Raw genomic sequence first — 25457 nt, 5'->3', positions numbered from 1 at the left:
CATCAACTATCAACTTATTCACTACCTATAGGGCCACTACTTAATCAATGGACACCGGTGTGGATGCCATTTCTACAGATCCATGATAGATCTCTTAATTTACACCAATCACTACTGGATGCTGAATGGAAAAGTCTGGACATGTATCACTGCAGTTGACATTTCCAAAGCATTTCATTCTGTCTGAGATTGTTCTGCTCATTAAATTGCCATAAGGTCTACTTTTCATGATCTGTAAAAAGGTAGGCAGCATTTTCTCTGGTCATTCACAGGACATCATAGCAGATGATTTCCTCTCTTCAAAATTGTCCACCAATGCAGGAGTACCACTATAACTTGCCCTATTTCTCCTATACATGAAGGACCTCCCCGCTCACTGATTAAATATCCTATCCATATTTTTGCTGATGATGGTACTCTATTCCTTTTACTCACTCAACAAACCTGCAGTGCACAAATATCCCAAACTTTCGGATCTTTTACAACCAGTGCTCTTCATTAACACTGACCTCCATACTATTCTCCTTGCTGCAACTTGGACAAGGATAATCAAGTCACCTCAAGTGTCACCAAAACACAAACAAAAGTACACATCCTTCATCTTTTATAATAATGAGCTCTGATATTTCTTCTTGGACTGACTTACACATCTAACCTTTCCTGGCATGCTACCTCCTTCATCTTCATAAAACTGGTGTACTGTTGAGAAGACACTACTTCTCAACAGTACAACTCCAAACACTACATAAATCCTGGTCCCCTAAATTAGAATCTTGTTCTCACATGAGGTGATTTACCAAAAATCCATTAAAAATGATTGATGCTATCTGGAAGAGGGTAATTCCCCCCCCCCCCTCAGCCACTTTCTGATAGAGGTTCTATTTCTGCCTTACAGGTATTTTCATGGTGCAGACTGAACAGGAAGATGCCATTCTACATGCAATCTCAAGACCACAAACACATGACGAACTGTTGATAAACAACCATTTGTTGCATATTCCCGTTATTCATTCCACCTATTTCTGTGTGAGGGAACAATCTTCCCCAGACAGTTTTCCTTTAAGAACTATGACTTCCACTTGTTTAGAAAATATACCTAGCCTAGCCATAAATACTGTTGCAACTTGAACAGTGCATAAACCTTTAATCTATCAGTAAATTATTTACAGCTTTCAGCACATACACTTCATGTATAAAGGGCATATAGCAGCACTCAATGTTCAAAATGTTCCCCTTTTGCCTTCATGCATGCTTGAAGTATCCTTACCCTAAAGATGAGATTGAAGATAGATGGCAGAAATTTAAAGAGGGCATAAAAAAGGCAGTAAAACAAACAATTCCTAAATTTGAGAAGAAAATGAGTAAACCCTGGATGAATGAATGACAAGATACTGAAAATGATGGAGGAAAGAAAGAAACACAAAAATCGTCCTGAATACAAGAACTTAAACAAGGAGATCAGGAAAGAATGTAGGATTGCAAAAGAACTATGGCTCAACAACAAACGCAAGGAAATTGAACTTATGGACAAAAAGCACAAAACCAGAGAACTTCATGAAAAAGTTAGGGAGCTAACTAACAAATCTTGCAAAAGGGTAGGCTCTCATTGCATTGAAAATACTAGTGGAAACATCCTAATGTGGAAAGATAAAATAAGGGATAGATGGGTAGAGTATTCAAAGGAACTCTACAATCATGATAGAACAGATAAGCCAATGCAAGAAGATTTGGAGGGGCCTACTCTTCTCACTTGGGAAGTAACAAATGCCATTAGGAAACTGAAACCAGGAAAAGCTCCAGGAATGGATGGAATAATGGCAGAATATCTAAAGGCTTTAGATGATAAGGCTATAAGATCACTGAGTGACATATGTAACAAAATATACGAAACTGGACACCTGTCAAAAGATATTAAACACTCAGCATTCCTACCAATACCTAAAAAATCAAAGACAATCAAATGTGAAGAATACAGAACGATCAGTCAGATAGCAAAAGTTATGTCATATATCATCCTAGAAAGAAATAAACATAAAATCAAAATGGAAATTAATGAAACACAATCTAGTTTCCAGGAAAATAAAGGAACTAGAGAAGGACTCTTCAACATTATAACTATTATAGAAAGATATCTGGAGAAGCAGAAAGAAGTCTACTTATGTTTTATTGACTACACAAAGGCCTTTGACAATATACAACATGAACAACTAATCAAATGCATCAGAAATTTAGGGGTAGATGGTAAAGATACCAGATTACAGTCATACCCCAAAGTTACGCTGTAGGTGGGACCAACAAAAAGCACATAAGACGAATTCGCGTAACTCAGGGTATAATTTTGCATGTAATTTATATATACAAACATACAAAATATTAGTTAATAGGGATTAAAGATTTACAAAAATACCTATATGTTTTAAGAAATATAATCATAATTGTAGTTTTTCGTACATAAAAAAAAAAGTTATTTCGATGTCGATGGTTTCATAAAATCTAATAGATTTGTCTGATGGCATAATATCTTTTTCTTGTCACACGAAATTTCTTCATAGCAAGCTAATGATTTTTTTTTATTCCTTGCCTTGTGGCTACAATTTTTTCCTCACTAGAATCTATGTCCTCCAAAATCTGTAAACCTTTCTTTTATGATTGTTCTTACTGTGGATTCCTGTAGATCGAACTTCTTTGCTAGCTCACAAATTTTCATTCCACCTTCAAAATCCTTAATAATGTTGAGTTTTGTTTCCAAAGTCAATGTTTTTCTTTTCTTGCTAGTTATAGAAGAATCGGAACATAACATTGAACAATCGCAAGGTTTGTAGACTATAAAAATTGTGTATGAATGGAGACGGCACGAAATGTTTGTTCACAGCATGTGCAACACTGGCGCATGTGGCCGACGCCGGAAAGATATGACTAGCGGTGAGGCGTGAAGTGGGACGGGAATATGTACATATAAGAAACTGCATAATTCCGGATTCGCGTAAGTCGGGGTATGACTGTACTGATAAATCTATATTGGGAGCCAGGAATTCCCAATATAGAAGGGCATCAGACAAGGCTGTGTTCTTTCTCCTATATTGTTTAATCTCTATACTGAAAATATCTTCCAGCAATTAGAAAAATTTAAAGGAGTCAGCATAGGAGGCAGGAATATAAACAACATAAGATATGCAGATGATACAGTACTGCTAGCTGAAAATAAAAAAAGAGCTTCAAAATCTACTAGAAGAGACAATGAAGCTAAGTGAAAAATATGGACTTAATTTCAACTTCAAAAACCAAAACCATACCAGTAACAAGAGAAAAAGGGAAAATACCCAATATAAATATTAAGATCAGAGGAAATACTTTAGATCAAGTGGAGAGAGTCATATATATTTGGGTCAACTAATTACAGAAGGAAAGTGTGATAAGGAAATATTAAGAAGAATAGAAATTGCTAGATCAACCTTCATTAGCCTGAAAAACATTCTGATCTCAAGGGAAATTCACACAAAAACAAGAATTAGGCTGTCCGAATGTTATGTTATGGTCAACACTGCTATATGGAGCAGAAACCGGGACAATATTAAAATATTGTGAAAATAAACTAAAAGCCTTTGAGATGTGGATCCTCAAAAGAATTCTTAGAGTCTCAGGAACTGCCAAAAAAAAATTAATTTAGAAATATTAGAGATGATGGAGAAGATAGCAATCTGTTGAAAACCACCTACCTTGGTCACATACAAGGAAAAAGAAGAATCACCTACCTTGGAATGATACAAAGAAAAAGAAGAAGAGGAAGACAAAGAACAGATTGGATGGGAAATATTAAGGACTGGACATTTTTGTCCTATGAAGAATGCAAAAGAGAAGCACAAAACCGTGAATGGTGGAAGCTATGGTAGTCAACCTCCTGGAAGGAGATGACATCTGACAAGACAAGACATGCCTGAAGTCTGTGAGGTCACATATTGATGGTTCCACACAAAATCCAACAAAAATGCTGCACTGCTTGCTCCAAATCCACCTTCAGAAGCTGGGGGTGTTGTTTCTTTCAGGCTACTCTCAAGCTCTGACCTCAATTTGAATTCCAACACATTCAGATTGGGAATTCCAGATGACCAATTAGATGGTGATATGTGGGCAGGCATATTTGCCTCCAACCACTGTTGTATGATCCTTGCCTTGTTGGCAGGAACTGAGTCCTGTTCATTCACTGCCTACTGTGAAACAAGGTGTTGTTCAGGGGGCTATACCACAGGTTCCAGCACAGTATCTTAATATACTTTGGTGGGGGTTTTGACCCCTTTCTTGCAGAAATGTAACTTGGATATCCCCCGATACATCACACCCACCAAACAATCGTTGATGCGGAGTGATGGTCCCCCCCCCCTCTGAATCATGGGTGTGATGGCACGTGCTGTGAGACCATTCGATGCACACATACATGATCATTTGCAGTTAACGACTCTTCAATGGTGAAAATCTTCTCATCTGTGAAGAAGATATCTCTGTGTCTGTTGTCTCATACTGTCCGAGAAGTGCCTTTGATTTTATCACCCTCTGCTACATAAGTTGTGTCAGGAAGTGTCCAATAGAACGATAGGCTCTCGCCTGCAGGTCATCACTCAGTAAATGTGACATTGTTGTCTGCAAAATGTTCATCTCTCATGGCATCACTTTCTGTGCTCTCACAGGATTATGGTGGGGGCATGCCTTCACAATCCTCACAAGCTGTTGTGTCTTAATGCAGTGTAGTTGAACTGTTCTTTGGCAGCCAGATACGTCTTTTGTATCATTATAATGGTTAACAGTTCAATATACAAACATCCTTCTGATATTGAGTGTTTTTAGTGTGTTAAAAAGAACAGGTAGCTGCATTCCAACCTTGTGAAGTGCTATTACAGCTATACAGTTCTCACAATCTCCCCAATATATGTTAACATATACAACTTTCTCTTTCTCTCTCTACTGATAAACATGCGAATGTTGGCTACACATGGTGCCATTAATGGAAGTGTGCTTGTGCAATTTTGTAGCCAGCACGGTGGTCTGCAGAAGTTGTAACAGTATTTATGGCAAGACTGTGTATCAACATGTTACTTCTTTCGTCCTGATCATCTGCCTGCACATGGCACTGATGTGCTATAGATTATGAAATCTCTCCTGTCTGGAGTTGATATATACATTTATATATATGTAAAATATAGTTCATGTCTTAAATTCATGCAATCTGAAGTTCTTCAGATTGAAGATACATTGAATATCTTATTCAATCAAAAGAGAAAAAGATATTCAATATCTTCAATCCAAAGAACTTCAAGATCACATGAATTTCAGATATGAACTATATTTTACATATATTTATGTATGTAAATATATGTAGAATTTAGTTCATATTACATATGTACATATATTACATATGTTTATGGTCTTATTTGATGCTTTATTAGTTAGATTTCTTTTTATTTATTTAATTTTTTTTTTTTTCCCTTCCAAACAAGAGAGCTGGCAAGGCTAATAGCAAATAAAGGCTGTATATCAAGAGCAAAAAAGTAATCAATTGATATTTCTCTTAGAATGGTTGTATTTTTGGTAAATACTTAATGGTAAAGGCTGTTCCACAGAACTGAGATAGATGGAATGAAAGATACCTGGGAATGGTTGTTTTACTGAGTCAGCACTTCAACTGCAAAATGATGTTGGGAGCTGTTACTCATGTTGCTGTAGTTTAGAAGAAATGAGTGGCATAATGGATGCCCCTCATTTTTGTTGAGCATTGGTCTGCTAAACAATGCCCATGGAAATATCAGTAGAAGAGACACATTGTGGAAAATGTCTGTGAGACATGGAAAAGAGTCATTTGTTTGAGATAGAGAGAGAGGCATCATACCAAACCACTCTCTTCTGAACAAAAGAATTTTTTGACAGGTTTTATTATTATTATTATTCGTGACACCTCCAAGGAGTCCGAAGACTCATCGTGGGAGGACACCTATTGTACGACTCTCCGTCTCCACCACACCTCTACCACCAATCAACAACATCAGCACCATCTACTGCCCACCACTACCACAGCTAGTATTTTTTGTCTGTAAATTGCATGTGTTCTGAAGGGCCGATTTGTCTGTATGAGGGATGAAAAACCTGAGTTTCCAGGAGAAAAAACCCTGCTACCTCTGTATGAGATCAGCTCAGACGGAGGTAGCAGGGAGGTAGCTTTATATGGACTTTTTCGATTGAAAAAGTCCATATAAAGATTCCTGCCGTCATGACGAGAATCGAACTTTTCCAATCGAAGGGCACAACGGCGTTGTTCTTCCAATTGCGCTACGGGGGCGCTTTTAAGTGAACCATTCCAAATGGTTTGTGAGACCAGTATTCCCTGGTTAGGCAGATTTGAGATTGGTACAGAGTAAGAATTGGACAGATGAAAAGTAGTCTTGAGTGACAGAAGCTGCCAAGTTTTCTGTAGGCTACAGAAGTGATGCGATTATGCCAGGAAGGAATTGGGGTAAGAGTTAGTCTGAGAGGAGCGATCTGATCTTGACTTAAGCTGAGCATTGTCAAAGGTAAGGGCTGAAGGACTATGATCTTCTTTGTGACAAAAAGGATAAAAATATGTTTCGGAAGCATCAAAGGTGACTATACTGTTATTGCCTCATTGGAAGATGGTGTTGATATCAGTGTTTAAGATGCTTATTATAGATGATCTTGAAGCTTGAGATGTTTGAGTACTATAAGGTTTGTCATTTGAGTATGAATGCGATCATCGGCAAAACTGTGAACAGCGTTTGAGATTAGCAAGAGCAGGATATTTATTTATGAGAAAGAGGACTGGGTGAAATAACTGAACCCTGAGGAACACCTGTTATGGACTGGGTGAAATAACTGAACCCTGAGGAACACCTGTTATTAATAAGAAAATGTGAAGAGAGAAGACCTTCCACCATTACACACAGAGAACAACTTGAGAAAAAACTGGCAATCCATTACAAAGGTAAAAAGGCAGACTATAAGAAGGCAATTTTCCAAGAAGCTATCAGTGCCAAATCTTATCGAATGCCTTGGTAATGTCAAGTGCAATTGCACAAGATTTCTCCAAACTTTTTCATCATATGTGTCCTGATACTAGCTGAGAGTTTGTCCGGTGTTGAAGAAGTTGACTATTGATGACCTTCTTCTGTACTTTACACAACAATGATAAAGTGAGAGCAATAAGCCAACAACTTGAAGGTAGATACTTATTTTATTTTATTTTTTTTTTGTAATTGGCTATACATCTTCTTGCTGCCATGCTGTAGAATAGATGCCAGCTAATAAAGAACAGTTGTTAGTTCAGGAATGATCTCTTGAGCAAAACTGGTTGGATTCCATCAGGACCAGAAGCCTTTTTGGTATTCAAGATTTTCAAGATTCTTTGTATGTCTTTATGGTGGAATGTCATTGGAGGATTTCATGCAATATTCAAAGTCCTCTTTGGAACAGCCTTCCCAACACTGTCTTCTACAATAACTTAAACCTTCAGGTTTTCAAAAAGCATATCAACACTTTCCTGTATTCCATCTCTCACTTATCCACACATGTAACAGTCATGTCATAGGTCTTGGGACTTCCTGTGTGTGTGTGTGGAGCTGATATATACAGAAAAAAAGTAGAGAAAGAGACAGATGAAATTTGCCTTAGTCATGTATTCTGGAGATGGATGATAAGAATGATGCTAGGAGATCAGCTTTATCTTTAGGTAATATTGCAATATGACCACATTTGCATGATAAAGAGGTGGAAACACAAATGGACAATAATGTCAATTTGTGTCAAGTGATTCTACTGGACCTTGACAAAGCCTTTGACAGGATACCACATGTTACTCTAATAAGTAAATTGAAGCAGATGGGGATGGATATAGGGTTGGTGAGATGGATAGGAGGGTGGTTGATGGAGAGATACCAGAGAGTGGTTTATTCAGGAGTGGAGTCAAAAAGACGGCTTGTGACTAGTGGTGTGCCACAGGGTTCTGTTCTAGGACCACTACTTTTCAATTAGTTTATTAACGATATAGGAAAGGATCTGAGAGGAAGTGTTCACTTGTTTGCTGATGATGCAAAGTTGGGTAGAGCAATTGTGAGTGCACAGGATGCCAAAATTTTGCAGGATGATTTGGATAGTTTGGAGGACTGGGCTAGGGAAAATGGATGTCAATTTAATGTGGCAAAGTGTAAGGTTATGCATTTTGGAGTGAAAAGATTAGCAGCAGTATATCACATTGGTGGAACTGTACTCCAGGAGATTGATGAGGCCAGGGATTTGGGAGTGTTGGTGGATAGGGAGTTAAAGATTAGGGAGCACATTGCAAAAGTAGCCAAAACAGCTCATCAAATCACTTGGTTGTTGAAAAATACTTTAACATGCAGAGACAAACAAGTCATTGTTCCTCTATATCGAGCCTTGATAAGACCCCATCTAGACTACTGTGCCCAGATATGGGCGCCAGGGTTTCTTCTTGATGGGGAGGAGGTGGAGAGGATCCAGAGACGAGTGACCAAGATGATAGCAGGTCTATGGAATGAACCTTATGAGAACATGTTGAAGATTTGCGAGTTGCAAAAATTGGTTGATAGGCAGAAAAGGGGTGATATGATTGAGACATTCAAATTACTGAAGGGTTTCTATAGGATTAATCCAGAAGATATTTTTGAGAATAGGATTGGTGGTGGGAGGACTAGGGGCCATACATGGAAGCTGGGCAAGAGTGTGGTTAGCAGGAGTGTTAGAACTAGGTTTTTTTCTTAGAGAGCGGTGAATGAGTGGAATAAGCTACTAGAGTCTGTTGTGGGTGCTACCGTGAATGAGTTCAAGGCGAGGTATGATAGATACTGTGTGAATGTCGAATAGTTGCTCTTGACATGATGTTAGGGCCTCTGTCGATGAGTCTGTCGACTCCTTGGAGTTGCCCGAGATAATAATAATAATAATAAGTTGTACCCAACAATTTTTGTAAGGGACTAGAAGATACAACTATCACTTACAAAGTGGCAAAGTTTCTACATTTAGCCCTTTCAAAGTCAGACTAAGTACTCTTAATGATGGATTTGCAAGTGTTGTAGGCTTCAGTGTAGACTGTGAATGAAACTGGACTTTTGTCTTAAGCCACTTATGATATGCTGTTTTCTCTTCTTGACCACCACCCAGACATATTTTTTGAAATGCAGTATCCCAATAAAGATGAAACATGAATGAGAATGTGATTTGAATTACAAGAGGAGCAAGTCACTTCAGTGTATCTGTAAGAGCTTATTTCAAAATGCATTTTAAACATGATATATTTACATATAAAACCTTGTCTGGAAATTTCCCATAATTTAAGAAAACAATTTAACAATTTTTTTTAACTTACAAATAGGCATTTGGGGGTGTGCACAAAGTCTTCTTACACCATCAGTTTTGTGCTTCTTAAGCTAAAATAAAAATAAATATCATCATATCTGATGGATTATATAATACTGGTTTTATGAATTCTGTTAACATTGATCATGCCTTTTAAGAATATGTGCTGAAATTTACATATGTAGCAATTTTTATATGGTTATATATATATATATATACTGATTTACTAAAAAATGCATATATATATATATATATATTAAATTTAGTTTAATCCTTTATCCAAGTGTGAGCAAACAAAGTTTGTGCCTGAAAGTATCTTCAGGACTGGGGTAAGGTGGTACAACACCAAGGCACTCCTTGCAAAGGTGGAGCAAGCTACCAACACTCCTATCTCAGTATCTCCCATAATGCAAAATGCATCTCCTTGTGGATATGTCTAATGTTATGCATTAAGGGAAGGGCCACAACCCAGACTAGTTTCAACATCTATTGAGGTCTCTTCAGTGGGAGCCAGGCCCAAGTGGAGATACCAGGCAGAAGCATTAGCAGGTCATTTCCACCTATAGGAGTTGCCAAATGGTGTGCCACCCTTTTTTAATAAATTACTCTGGATTTAGAGAAAGATCTTGAAAGTTTATTTTTCACTTGGTTAGACTATAATAAATTTAGTTTAATCCTTTATCCAAGTGTGAGCAAACAAAGTTTGCACCTGAAAGTATCTTCAGGATTGGGGTAAGGTGGTACAACACCAGGAAACTCCTTGCAAAGGTGGAGCAAGCTACCAACACTCCTATCTCAGTTGTACCACCTTACCCCAGTCCTGAAGATACTTTCAGGCGCAAACTTTGTTTGCTCACACTTGGATAAAGGATTAAACTAAATTTATTATATACTAACCAAGTGAAAAATAAACTTTCAATATATATATATATATATATATATATATATATGTGTGTGTGTGTGTGTGTGTGTGTGTGTGTGTTTAGTAAATCAACAGTGATTGTATGCAAGTGATGAAATATATTAAAAAAAAAAGTTTTCCCCATTTTTATTTAGTCTGATTATAACAGCATAATGCTCAGGTTTTATGCATATGCCTGAAGCCAGATATTAGACTAAATTCAACCCATAATTTAACGATAAACAGATTATAGATACGTGCATTAGTGGTAGACATATGATACATCAAGTATGTTAACCAAAATGAAGATTTCATGCAAACTACAATAATTAAAAGTCTGGAAAGCAGCAAAAATGGATTAATTAATAAGAGCTATTATATTACCGTATCTTAATATTTTCAAAATTATTCAATTTCTTCAATGCTATACAGAAAAAAAAAAAAATACTACATCTCTCTAAAAGCAAATAAATTGCTTTATAAAGATGATTACTGTGCTATATTTGTTTCATTTAAACTCCATTTGTTTAATAACTGATGTATATTCTTGGCATGAATAAACGAATTGCTTCTAGGATAATTTCTGTTCATTTACAGGAAATAATAAAATGGGCATTTCTTTTATTCATATTCTTTCTAACAGTGAGTATAAACACTGAGAATATTAAAAAAAAAATACAAGAAAAATATAAAAAAATAATAAAAACAGAAAAAAATCTGTAGTTAAGTCATGGTAGTGCTGATGTACTATAGGTTTACAATATCATGGATGGGAGTTACATAAAAATAATTAAAAATAATGTAAATCAGGTCATTCATGGTTTATCCATATTAAAATGTTCCAGTTTAAAAAAAATATATAATCTTTTTTGGTATGTGTGGTTCTGGTTACAGCTACATACAGTTCTAGTCCCATATTTAGAGCAAACATGCAAAGACCACAGGAACAGTTTGTTATAGTGAATATTCTTTGGGTCTTCAGTTAGAATTTTCTAGTAGTTTGTCATACTGAATGAATTTGTTATAATAGTGTTTGCTAGTGAGAGTCAACTGTATATACATATATACAGGGAAATTTCGAGTTTAATTTAAACATCAGTTCCACAGAGTAGCAATTTGAATTTCTATTCTACACCTCAGTATATATTATAACTCATTATCTGGGAATTCTATATCTTCAATCTGGATGTGGGTGTGCATGAAGTCCATTCAAACACATACTAGTTCCATAGTCTATTATCAGATGGATAACAATTTAAATTGATTTTTTTTGCCACTTTTGGTATTTACAGCTGTATAAGAATTTTTTTTTTTTTTTGACATTCCTTTGGCTGATCTGACCATTATTAGCAATTCATTTGGCCAGCCTGATTGGCCAAGTGGTTAGCATATCTACTCTCCAGCCAAGGGACTGTGGGTTTGAATAGAGCCATGGGAATGGATGTTTGCAGTTGTCCTGCTAACTGTGTGTTTGTGACCCTACCACTTCTTCTAGCAGAAGGCTTCCCTACCAAAACCCTATGAGGTACAGGAGTGACCATATGGCATCCAGTGATGTCACGTGTGAATAACAAACTAATAAATTCATCCATTCCCATGGCTCTATTCAAACCCACAGTCCTTTGGCTGGAGAGTAGATATGCTAACCACTTGGCCAATCAGGCTGGCCAAATGAATTGCTAATAATGGTCAGATCAGCCAAAGGAATGTCAAAAAAAAAAAAAAATTCTTATACAGCTGTAAATACCAAAAGAGGTTTTTCATTTTATGAAAAACCTCTTCAACATTGATCCTATAACAACCCCTTACCAACTTGCACATCTTTTATCATATCACTCCCCTCTTTCTCCTATCCACTAGACACTGCAAATTGCATCTTTTCAACCATTCCTCATATCCAACATTCCAGAGATATGAGGAAAGGTTGAGAAGATGCCTTAGTCAATCGCCTCTGGACCCTTTCCAACATTTCTTTGTCCTTTTGAAAACCAGGTGACCAAATCTGTGCACTGCCTTGTTTCTTACATTTCTAGCATTTGTATATAAACATAACAGCATATTCCTATATCTATAAGTTTTTTCACTGATACCACTTATTAGATGTGACTTCTCTATATATAACTTGAGCCATTTCTTTTTCTCCTATTTATCTCAAAACTTTCTTCAAATCCAACTGTTTTTCCTTGATCCCAGGTCATCCCCTTCCCTTTCTGTCTACACACACACATTCTCTTGGAGCATCAACCTTTCTCACTGTGTTCCCCTGACCACCCCAAGTCTCCCCATTTCCCTGTTTGTCTTACACACTTGTTCTCTCATTCTCTATACTCATGCTACTCACTTGTTCATTCATAACCACCACTTTAATCTCTCTTTCCTTACTCTCCTACTCTTTCACATCGCTTCTCACTTAATCAGATTCATTCGCTGCATTCATTTCTCTACCTTCGAGCAGAAGTCTCTCCAAATGACTCACACCAAAACCATTCAAATGCAGTCCATCACTCTTATATAAAACACACACACACACACACACACACACAAACTTATATAAAAAACATGAAACATTATTGAGAGAGAGAGTGAGAGAATGATGTACGGGTGATTTCTGAAAAGGAAACACAATTTTTTTCTTGAGGATGTTTGATAATAGGAAGTTGAAATTATACACTAAGAAATAAGTGAATAAGCACTACTTCTCTACAAAGTCTCTAAATTTATCAATGCATTTATCCTAATGATAGATCAGTTTATCAATATCAGTACTGAAGAAGTTTGTGTCCACACCCAATAACCAACATCGCACCACCTGACGAACTGCCTTTTGGAAAGGTGTTTCTTGAGGGGTGGGGTGGGGGGGTGGGGGCGAACAAATGGAAATCTGAAGGTGCTGGGCTGCAGGGGGGGGGAGAGGCAGAGTTTCTCGATGATTACAATGCAACAACTCATAAGTGGTGTGCATAGTGTGTGTGAAGTAGCATTGTTGTGCACCAAAATCATGCCACTTGTCAGGAATCCTGGTCGTTTGTGCCAAATGTTGGCTTTCAGTTTGTCCAACATTGTGCTTTAAAGCTCTGCATTGATTGCTCCTGACAATCCCAGAACACTATGGCCATGACTTTTCAGACAGTGGGAATAATTCTGAAATTTTTGTGCACAAGAGAATGAAAATGTTTCCAAGTCACAGAGTCTTGTTTGCTCTTCGGGATAAAGTGATGAACCCGTTTTGTCTCCTGTGACCAGGCAAGCTGAGAAAATCCTCGCCTTTGACACTGTATTGCAACAGATTCTGTGAAAAAACACATTCCCATTCATGTTGCCTTCTGCTGCTTTAAAATTTCGAATGGTGTGCTCCCGCTGGGTGCCCAGCAGGAGCACACCATTCGAAAGCCAAGGGTAGGGCATTGTGAACAATTTCTTAATCAGTGGACTTACTCAAGTTCACCACTTATGCCATGCAGTTTCACTTGCCAGTCTTCAAGAATGGTGCCCTTAATGTGTGAAATATTTTCTGTCTTGCTTGATGATGGCCTGCCTATCTAATATCAATATTCAGTGTCGTCACAGTCTGCTTTAAATTCATTGCACCAAAAACTCACTTGCCTCTTTGACATCACCTTTTTGTCATACACATCAACTAGTTCACAGTGAATGTCACTTAGTGAAGGTCCTTTTGCTTGTAAGAAATGAATAATTCAGGGACACCTGTTTTGGACAACACTCACATGGTAGCCACTATCTTGCAACTAGAATTAGCTGTGAGGAGACAGTAGCGTCACACTATAATGGCTGTTATTAAGGGGGAAAAAATGTGTTACCTTACTTTTCAGAAACAGCATGTAAAAATATCTCCAGCTTAACCACATTGATGGCTTAAGTGTTCCCAAGGTCTCAGAAATTGTTATTCTTGGCTTTGTAAATAATTTTTTCATTTTTTTAAAAATTATTTATTATGATCTGTTTATAATATTCACAAAGGATTTCAAATCATTACAACATTCTTGCAAACAACATATTTTTCTATGTCACCCTCATTCATGAAAGGTTTAAAATTAATATAGTGGGTCAGATAATCTGGAAATCCTACTTTAGAGACCAAATATGGTACCTTTTCATGTCACTTTAGACCTAAAATAAGAATGATGGATGTCTAGCTCCAGACAACAAAAATCATTTATCACATAAATACATTCACAAACATTCATGCCACATTTAGATTTGAAGCCAGGGCTTGATTAGTTACTGGAGAGCATAGACAATGTTCATTCAGCCAATTTGAAATGAAGTAGATGATTTATTGTTATACATGTAATTTATGTTGTTCAATTTTTCCTCTTCTCCTCATTCATATAAAAGATGTGATATCTCAACATGTTGGTTCTATTACCATATCAGGATTAGTATTAAATATTTTTTTTTATTCTACAGTGCATTTTCAGATGTGCAAGCACTGGGGAGGATTTAAGTTCCCAATGAACTGAGAGCTCAGTCTGATGTTTCAGAATAAGAGTCAGTAGAATTTAAAGTACATTTTCCTGAATGAGTAAAAATTACCATATATGTATATTATATCTATTTTGCCTATGAATTACTCATCATGAGGCACCATGTATATATATATTACACTACCAACCAGTATTTGTAACAAAGTTCAAAACAAGTTGATTTATATAGTTCAGGATGTAAAATTTAAAGCAGAACTTTTTTCTCCCAAGCAGTATTGCAAACTCCTCTGTTATGAGTATGCCAAAAACCTAACTAGACGAAGCACTGTTCAGTGATTGAAATATATACATATTGCTGGAATGATTGGCTAGCATAACTACTCTCCAACAAACATGACGAGGGTCTTTACCTAGGGCTAGCATGGATGTTTGCAAATGTCATTAGGTAGGAGTTGAATTATATAGTTCAGTGAGAGACCACTGCTCCACTTGTTGAAGACCCAAAGTGATGAACCAAAAGCTCTATGTTTGATCTCAAGATCTAGAAGAGTTTCTGGATTAATTATCCTCCTGTGGCTTCCTCTCTTTGAAAGGATTAATTTTATATATATATATATATATGTATGAATGAATGAATGATCATTAACTCGGTTAATATACATATTTTTTTAAAAGAATTGAATGACTAGAACCGAAATTTAAGTAAAAAGGTTTTAATATTAAAACACTACTAGTTTCAGCTTGTAACAGCCTTCATCAGGTGATATTACAAAAGAAAGAAAAAAGAAAAAACACTGAAGTTTAAATAAACTAAGAACATCATAGAGAGTCTCTATACATAATTAATATTAAAACGTTGTATTTAAAGCTGTTCTTTCATTTGTGGTATATTGTTGGGAAAGAGGTTGTAGCTCAAGTTATTTAAATCATTAAAAAAAAAAAAGAAAAAAATATATATATATAAGAGTTAAAAAATACACACAAAAATTTAAAAAAATCTCTTAGCCTGCCCAAGTTACTAATGTACTATAGCTTCAAAATCTTTTTTTTGGTGAGAGTGGCATAAAATATAATATATAATTGTTGTCATTATTATTATATGAAATCTATGGAATTATTTGGAAATCTTTATGAATTCCAAAGGCTCATCACAAGAGACAACACAAACCATTATTTACACAATACCTAACATCTCTCTCCTTATGATGCTCAAACACTAGACACTGTATAAATTCTCTTGTGTTGTACTTACCTATGGGGTGGGATGTGATAAATTGTTTCATACTATCTGTTTGTATCAGACGGGCACACAACAAATTGTAACGTGCTTTCCAGAGAAACCAAAGATATCGAGTAAAAGGGAAAATAATCTGTTAATATCAGGATGTACAAAGGATGATCGGTTAACAAACATAATCCATTCAAAGATGATGTTCGCTACCTGAATTGTTCATTAACTGATCATCGATTTATCATAGATTTTTATGGGAGTTTGATTAATTCGTTCTGGAGACCCTAAAAAATAAATAAAAAATTATATAATTTCTTACTACGTTCATTTATAATAACAATAATACATACATACACAGTCTTGCATTTGTTTTTTTTTTCCGTTTGTGGGGCATTAAAGAATCTGCCCAATGTCAATTGCTTCTCTCTCTTCTTCAAGATTTTTCGGAAGTGATTAATAGCATTGTCATTATAGAGATCCCCAAGCCTATTGACCTCAACCTGGTTTGGGTGCCATTCTAAGACAGTTGTTCTGACATCCTCCCACTTCTTCAAAAGATCTTTAATATCAGATGTTGGCATTGGTCCTCTTTCGTCTTCCTCTTTTTCAGAAGAAAACACATCTCGCTGGGTTTCTTGGTGTTCTTCATTCAAGAGTTCTTCTGTCGTCAGATCATTTTTATGTTCCATTATGAGCTTTTCAGTGTCATCTTCATTCACCTCCAATTCCAGATCTTTAGCAGTTGTCACAATTTCATCCATAATTTCAGGGACATCATCTCCATCTTCCTGAATGCAGGATGGACACAGCTTTTGCCAAGCAGAATTCAACTGTCATTGAGTGACTTCTGACCACACCTTTTGAATGAGCCAGATAGCTTCACAAATATCAAATTTTTCTTTCCAAAACGTTATTAATGTCATCGTTGAGGAGAATTGGCATGCTTCAAAACACCGACGAAACAGAACGCGAGTGTACAATTTCTTGAAACCTGCAATAACCTCCTGATCAATTGGCTGAATCAATGAAGTGGTATTTGAAGGCAGAAACTGAACTCAACCAGGGAAAGTCATCCAGCAAATTATCTTCAAGGTCTATCGGGTGTACTGGTGCATTGTCCAATAGCAACAGTGCTTTCAATGGCAATTCATTGGTCTGAAGGTAATCCTTGATGCTTGGGGCACAAACTTTAAACAGCCATTCTTTGAAAAGAACTTGCGTGACCCATGCCCTTTCATTCGATCTCCACATTGCTGGCAGTCTTTCTTTAATTATGGAATTTTTGTTGAATGCTCTAGGGTTCTCAGAGTGATAGACAAAAAGCAGTTTAAGCTTCATATCACCACTAGTGTTAGCTCCCAAAAGTATCATCAATCGGTCTTTCATGGATTTATGCCCAGGAATATTTTTCTCATCTTTCGTGATGTCGGTACGGTTCAGCATGTGCTTCCAAAATAAACCAGTTTTATCACAATTGAAAATTTGTTGCGGACAATATCCTTCTTTTTTAATGAATTCTTGAAATTTGTGACAGAACTTCTCAGCTTCTTTATCTGCACTAGCAGACTTACCATGCATTACCACATGTTTAATGCTAGATCTCCTTCTAAACTTTGCAAACCATCTAGTGGTAGCCTTGAATTATATCTCCTCATTATATCTCTTAAAAAAATTTTCTAGCCTTCTCTTGAATGATAGTCATACTAGTTACATCTCTTTTCATTTCCCTTTCTTTTATCCAAACTAAAAGCAGTCTCTCAATTTTTTCATGGATGGCACATCTTTGTTTCTCAGATGTGATTTTCATTACTCCTTTAGCTGCTTTAGTCTTCTTGATTATATCTTTCTTAGCTAAGATTGTGCCTACTGTAGACCTGTTCAAGCCATACTGCCCAACTTGGCTATTATCTCTTGCTATAGCGAGCACAGTTCTTGACACTCCACTCTTTTTAGACCCCATAATATTATCTGTTTTTTTTTTAAATAAAAAGTTCAGAAAAGCACTTACAAAAATTCAGAGAACAGAAATCAACTAGCGCAAAAAGGTTATGTATACAACTGTCAAAGTCTCATTCCAGAAACCGTTCATAGATGGCAGTAAAATAGTTCTACAAATCTTACACACAGCATCGCTTCTTCTTGTGTTTGTTCTGTGAGGTGTTCGTTATCAAACATAAAAATCTTTCGCAATAGTGTTTGTTGTCCGAACTGTTCATTAACCGATCACCCACTGTATAAGGATCTATTATTAAGAGAAGTTGTATATTTGGGTGGTATATTTAAATTACTAATAGTGTAATGATTTTATGCCAACTGCATTAATGCAATATGAACCATTTACATAAAATTGGCAATTTTAAGGAGAAAAAGAACATGCATGATAATAACAACAGATCTGTTGCAGACAAATACCATAAAAATAAATAAATGAGAATGGAAATCAGGAGGTTGCTGAAGAAAAAGAAAGAAAGAAAGTTGTTTCTTTCTTTCTTTCTTTCTTTAAAGTTGTTAGCAGAGACATGCAAGGAGAAAGGGGTGCAGGTTGTGAATATGGGACAAGTTTCAGGAAGGAATGGAACTGTGTAAGAGCAGAAGAGTAAGGCAGGAGAGATTCAAAGAGTGCTTATGAATGGGGAGATAAGTAGCATGAGTGAGGAGAATCAGAGAACAGGAGTGGAAGACAGAGAAAATTGTAGGAGTTATGGAGGACAGGGATACACGGCATGAGGGTGGATGCTGGAAGCAGACGTGAATGTGTGAGAAAACAAAAAAGAAATGGGATGCCCAAGGATATGAAAGGTGAGGTGGGGAGGGGCATCTGGGTCTGAAGGGGGCAGTGGGATGGGTAATGAGAAAGAGGAATGGCAGGGAAAAGGTGTGGAGGAGTTGCATCTGAGAAATGTGCTGGCAAGACTTCTTATAGACCGAGAAATGAACTATTATGTTTGTATACAAATACTATAGTATACAGTTTATTCTCAAACCAGACAGAGAGTGAGGGACTAATGATTGTAATGATTGTCTTGTTTTTGTAGATTTAGATTTTGTAAAATGATATAATCATAAAATTGAAACATTACCAGGAATTCATACATAGTTCACTAGATGCAAAAAACAACACATTTATGTAATAATATTTTTAAAAACAAATAATGCTTTTTTTTATGACTAGAAATAGCATCATTACATTTGAGAATTTCTCCACCATTGATAGTTCATAAATACTAGTTTTACCATACTTTTCACATCTTCCAGGGAAACATTCTTCTCATTTTCTCCTGTCTTATAATGTATTGAAAATTTTCTTCATTATCTACTCTATAAAGACTCCTTTGTTTCTAAACGTATCCTCCATTTTCTGCTTATAACTAAAACTCTGTAAGCCATAAAGCTTCAGTCTATTCTCATAGAGAGAAAACACTCCACAGACTAGTTACAATTTTTGGTCATTTGCCTCTGGTTCTTCTCTAACACTTCTCTATCTCCAATAAATCCAGGCAACTAAATCTGTGCACACTGATCCAGATACAGTGTGTGTAAGCCATATAAAAATTGATAATAACCTCCATATCCTTACTTGCAATGTGTTTGTAAACATCCAAGTAATTCTTTGAGTCATTTTGTCCACTTTGCAATAAGTCCTCTGAACATTAAATTCCTGTCCATCACCAAATCCTCAGCCTGTCAATTTCTCGCAGGCCATTGTCATCAATGTAATACACAGCTTGTAGTTGTAATTTCTTGGTAACTTTAATTTACAGCTTGTAGTTGTAATTTCTTGGTAACTTTAATTTACAGCTTGTAGTTTTTTAATCTCAAAGTGCATAACCATATTAAACTTGCAACCATTATATTTTGTCCAGAATGTTAGTCTATTTAAATCATCCTGCTGGATTGCTACATCTTTATTAACTACTGCCTGTCCTAGTTTGCATCATCAGTAAACAACTGGATATTCTCCTTCAAATAATTTCCTACATCATTATATGTACAAATTAAATAGCAATGGTCCAATTACAGAGGAGGTCCAAGGCATACCACTGGATTCTACTTACACAACCTGGCATTAATGAGGTTGGATATGAAGGTAGTGAGATGGGTAAGAAGGTAGCTGATAGACAAGAATGAAACAGTAGTATGGCACAAAGTTCTATGTAGTAGTACTCTTTCTGTACCTGTCAAATGCCTTTGCAAAGTCCAGCAGTATCATGCTGTAACTGTTACGTTACTCTCAGTTATCAGTTTTTATAGAAAGCAAGTAAATTATTAAGACAAGATTCACCCTTCACTAACATGAGCTGCTGCTAACCATAGAAAATCATATTCCTATCAACCCATTCCTAAATTTTGCTTGACCAATTTTTTCAACACCTTCATCACTAATACTTTTATTAAGAGACAACTGTGTGTTATTCATTTTGAATAAGCAAGAGAGAGATACATTTGAAAAATATCTAATTAAGATGGATTAATTGCAGATATTTCGAATCACGTATCATGGATTATTGTTAGTGCAACACAGAAATGAAAAAATTAAACAATGAAGACATATGGAGAATATAATTTCTCTTTATATGTAATTGCAAGACAGCAAGGTAAAAAAATAGTACTGTTAAGATCAACTGAAGTGTGTGTGTGTGTGTGTGTGTGTGTGTGTGTGTGTGTGTGTGTGTGTGTGTGTGTGTGTGTGTGTGTGTGTGTGAGATTATATATATACTGGTATCCAAAAGCTAAGGATGGACTACATTTTTACTTGCATATGAAAAAATAATTATAATAGTGCCAAATGTGGATATAAATTTATTACCATCATACTAATAAATTATATTACACAAAAATGTGTTATAAATTTCATACAAATTAAATTGCAATATATTTTTGGCAAAACTTACAAATTTCCTTAGGACGTAGTTAAGGAATTAATGTACAGTGCTTACAGTCTTCAGGAGTCTTGAGGCACACTCCTCCTTCAGAATAAGGAGGAGGCCTTGCTTGTTTTCTGGAGGGGGAATTTCGAGCAGGAATGTGTCTCCCTATTGTGTCCTAAACGTGTTCTTTGGAGATCTGGAGAGCATGCTGGTCACTCGATTCAGTTAATATCCTCGGTCTCCAGAAGTATCTCCACTGCTCGTGTATGACGTGGTGTGGCAATCATCCATAAATCAAATTCTTTGCCTACAGCACCATGGAACAATTGAACATGATGTTGAAGAACTTCATTGCAATATCATTCACCAGTCATAGTCCCTTTATCCAGCATCTGTAGCTAGGTCTCTACATGGACAGACCTAGCTACAGGTGCTGGATAAAGGGATTATGACTGGTGAATAATATTGTAATGAAGTTCTTCAACATCATGTTCAACTGTTCCATGGTGCTTAGGCAAAGAATTCGATTTTATCCCAGAACTGCTGTATCTATCCCTTTCAAGAGCATTCTCATGATGGTAAGCAGCACCACTCACACTAGATCAAGTGTTGTCTAGAATTGGAGGAAAGACTAAAATGACTCTCACCTGTAAAGAGTACATTAGTCCATTGGTGTCTTGTCCAATTTTTGTGGATACAACCACTAAAAATGGACTCTACGATGAGCATGGACAAAGGTCTGTAGACTTTTGTAAGCCTATAACCTTCGGGTTATAGGCTTACTTATCGCAGATGTCTTGCCACCATCTGAGAAAACCTTTGCTGAGACATCCATGTACCTGTGGTTGAATGGAGCTGATTTGCCGTGGTGCATCGATTGTGTTTTACTGTTATAACCAAAAATCATCTTCATATTTAATGGTAGGCAAGGGTGACCTCTCAGCAAACATATGGAACACATTCTTTGGTTTGAAATGCTACCCAGAGCCTGGATACAATGTTATATGAAATTCCACTATGTGGCAACATCAGTAATTCTGTGACCTTCTTCAAGCTTTGTAATAATTCTACCTCATGTGAAATCATCTAGATGATGTCTTTGAGACATAAGACATCCAAGTTTGAAGCTTTATTTCTTCATGAAAAAAGCTTCCTTCAAACATAATTCAATTAGCGGAGCCTTTTGCCTTTTATCCAGTTGAGTGCTACCAAGTGATCCCTTTATTAGTGATTCAAAAATTTGAATGTGTACCTGCTTTCAACTTGGAATTCTCAATTATGCAAACTGCCACAAGCTGATTCATCTGAATTTGTGGTTGTAACCTTTGGAAATAGTGTTCGTCCATAGGTTTTGCTATAGCAGTATGTGTGTGTGTGTGTGTATAAAATAAATAAAAAAAATTGAAGCATATGTATTACATGTAATAAAAACATACAATTAAACAGTGTAGTTCTTAATAATTTCCCAGATATTTGGTAAAGAGAGAGAGTTGACTATTAAAAGGTTGAGATTTGGATAATGCCAAAGTACTTTGGAACCTTCATTAAAGAGATGCTTATATATATGGGGTCATAAATGTAGTAATTTGGCATCATTCCAAAGGATTCTGTGATTAGTATTAGTTATGCCATGTTCTGTTAGACCCAATTTGTTCTATATTTTGGAGGAAATGCAGGATTGGTGTTCAGAAAGGCATACAGAAACAGATCAGCCTGTTTATTCCAAGTAAAATACTTGCAGTTGCATTTATTTAAAAAATTTTATTATTATTTTGCTTCCACCCATGAAAGGTCATTTGCAAACCTATAGTACATTTTTACAAGTACAGTAAACTGCCACAAGCTGATTCATCTGAATTTGTACGCATGGATAGGCTTATGTGTTCGTCAGACATGTTGTAATAGGTTTCACGGTATGATAAGAACACAGATGGTTAAGAAAATAACCATCTGAATTTGTGGTTGTAACTTTCAGAAATAGTGTTCGTCCATAGGTTTTGGATAGCAGTATGTGTGTGTGTGTGGATGTTTTTGTGTGTGAGCAAGGTTTTTTTTTTTTATCGATTTTATATATATATATATATAGTTTTTTCTTTTTTTTATTTACTCTGGAAACCCTGCACTAAAGACCAAACATGGAACTTTTTCAAGCCACTTCAGGCCTCCAATAAGCAGGGCAGTGGTCTCACACAGGGCATTGAAATTCATTTTTGGAGAATATGAATTTCATTGGAGAGCAAGTATGTTAACCACTCAGCCAACCGAGCATGGGACTGGATAGACAGCAGCAGAAATGGAATTTTATTTTTTGGAAATGATGTCAATGAGCTAATTGAATTTATAGGCTTGAAAATAGTGGAAATATAGCTTCTTTAAGGTGCAAAGAACGTGTTTTGAAATACATGAGATGGCAATCCTGTGCAAGTCTTCTATTCTGATAGAGAGTGGAGAAAAATGGTTGAAACCTTCTCTACTGTTTTGGAGTTGAAACCATTGAAAATGACAGTTTTTTTTTAATTGTAGAAATTTCTTTCTGAAGTAGATCAGACAAAGAACAGATAATATGAGCTCTGGAAAGAAAGAATTTAATAATGCCATATTTTTTGAGGTATGGCGAGCCTAAGTCTGATGGATATATGCAAATTATTCCAAACAGCAAAGACATCGTATCATCCATATAGCAAAACCATATCAAAGGTTTTTGATTAATCACTAACATTTTCTCTTCTAGTTGTTCTAAATAGAAGTAGTTCAAACGAAATAATTCACATGAACAATAGATGTCTTCTTACAAAAAAAATCAATAACTTTCATTACAGAATCAATTTCACTATGAAACTTAAATCAAACATAAATATATCTTTCTTTGATGTTCTTATAAAAAGAAAACTGGATGGCTCCTTATCAATATTTGTTTTTCACAAACCTTACTTTTCAGGCTGATATAGTCATTAAACTTCGGCTCACCATTCCTTGCAAAAATATTGCATTATTAAATGCCTTTTTTCTAGAGTTCATATTATCTCTTCTTCATCTGATCTACTTCAGAAAGAAATTTCTGAAGTAGATCAGAAATTTAAGGAACTGCAAACAATTAAAGGAACTGCAATTCGCAACAGTTACAACCAAAACAGTAGAGGTTTAAACCGCTTTTCTCCACCCTCTATTAGAAAAGAAGACTCCAGCATTCCATGCATTAAAGGCATTTCAGAACACAATATTCTTGTACCTCATAGAAGTTTAATATGACCACCACTTTCAAGCCAATAAATTCAATTGGTTCATTGATACCATCTCCAAAAGATAAAATTCCATTTCTAATGCTACTTAGACTCTATTCATTCCCATGCAACTGCAAGTTATTTTACTTTGGACAAACAGGTTGATCTGCTTCTACACCTTTCTGTTCACGAGTCCTACATTTTCTCCAAGAAACAGAACAAATTAGTCTAGCAGAGCATGGGATTACCAATACTAGCCACATGATCCTTTGGAATGATGCCAAATTACAGAGATGTTTCCATAGATATGCGTCTCTCTATGCCAAAAATCTGGTAAATTATTATTAAGAAATATACTGTTTAATCATGAGTTTTTATTACATGTAACACATATGCTTCTTTTTTTTTATAATCACATGCATATACACTTCAACTGATCATAATAGTATCATTTTTTTTATGACTGCATATATATTATATCTATATTAGAGAGAGAGAGAGAGAGATTCTATTCTCCACATAGCTTCATTGTTGTTTATTTTTTTGATTTATAGCTGATTTACACTGATGATGATCCATGATACGTGAAACGAAATATCTGTGATTAATCAATCTTAATTAAATATTTTAAAGTGATTCAGTCAATAATTTGCTACTTTAGTCCTGAAGCCTTTGCCCATTCCACTGGGAAGGAAGGAATGCAAGCATGGATTGCAAGTAAACAATTTTGTAGCACACAGGTCCTATCTAATCCAGTGGCAATATTCACACTAAGATTTTGTAATATTTTAATATAATTTTGATATTCTTACCCAGTTCATCTATCTTTATTCTCACGTCAGTCCTAGTCACTGCATTATTCCAACCTAAATAATAAACCCTGACAAAGTGAGTGCTCAGCTATTCAACAATTCTTTCCTTAACAAGATGGTCAGGTTAACTCTTCTTGCCTGTGCTGATCAACTTTCTTATATTCCTTCTATAACCTTAATGTTGTTACTTATCTATTTGACTCTTGCTTTATTTATCCTCATGATTTTAGGTATGTAGTCTAATTTTAATTCCTTCATGTTACAAGTTTATGCCATGGCACTGTTCCAAGCTGTCTCCTAAGCATGTCATAACCATGAGCCTGTAGTTTCATGTATACTCCTTAACTGAAAATATAACATGCATGATCACTCTACCTAATCAGATGAAAAATAGATGTCTTTGTTATGAACAAATCTGATGCTGTTACCAGATCCAGCACTCTCAATCATATCCCAGTTGATTTATCATCCATCACACAATGTCATGCTATTTTAGGTATCTTAGTAGCTGCATAAATTTAATTATCCAATTATGAAGAAATACAATTTTGCCACTACTTACAAACCTATCAACCAAATCTATAACTTGTTACCTTCTCCTAAGGAC

At 35.8% G+C, this 25457-nt stretch overlaps 1 protein-coding gene across 4 annotated transcripts in view; it reads right to left on the bottom strand.

The window, feature by feature from the left end:
- Positions 1 to 25457, bottom strand: part of Rbcn-3A (rabconnectin-3 alpha) — a 984230-nt gene that overhangs the window by 112124 nt on the left and 846649 nt on the right. For all 4 annotated transcript variants that reach the window (XR_016549602.1, XM_090406519.1, XM_090406521.1 and 1 more), the window contains one exon: positions 9383 to 9443. Coding sequence is in view for 3 of the 4 variants with exons in the window: in XM_090406519.1 (XP_090262645.1) it covers positions 9383 to 9443 (61 nt within the window). In the remaining variant the exon portion in view is untranslated. The remainder of the gene's footprint in view (positions 1 to 9382; positions 9444 to 25457) is intronic.

Source organism: Typopeltis vanoorti, chromosome 16, assembly GCF_054136105.1.
Source record: "Typopeltis vanoorti isolate ZY-2024b chromosome 16, IOZ_Tvanoo_1.0, whole genome shotgun sequence".
Taxonomy (NCBI): Eukaryota; Metazoa; Arthropoda; class Arachnida; order Uropygi; family Thelyphonidae; genus Typopeltis; species Typopeltis vanoorti.
The sequence above is the reverse complement of the archived record's forward strand: the minus strand, read 5'-3'. Positions and strand labels throughout refer to the sequence as shown.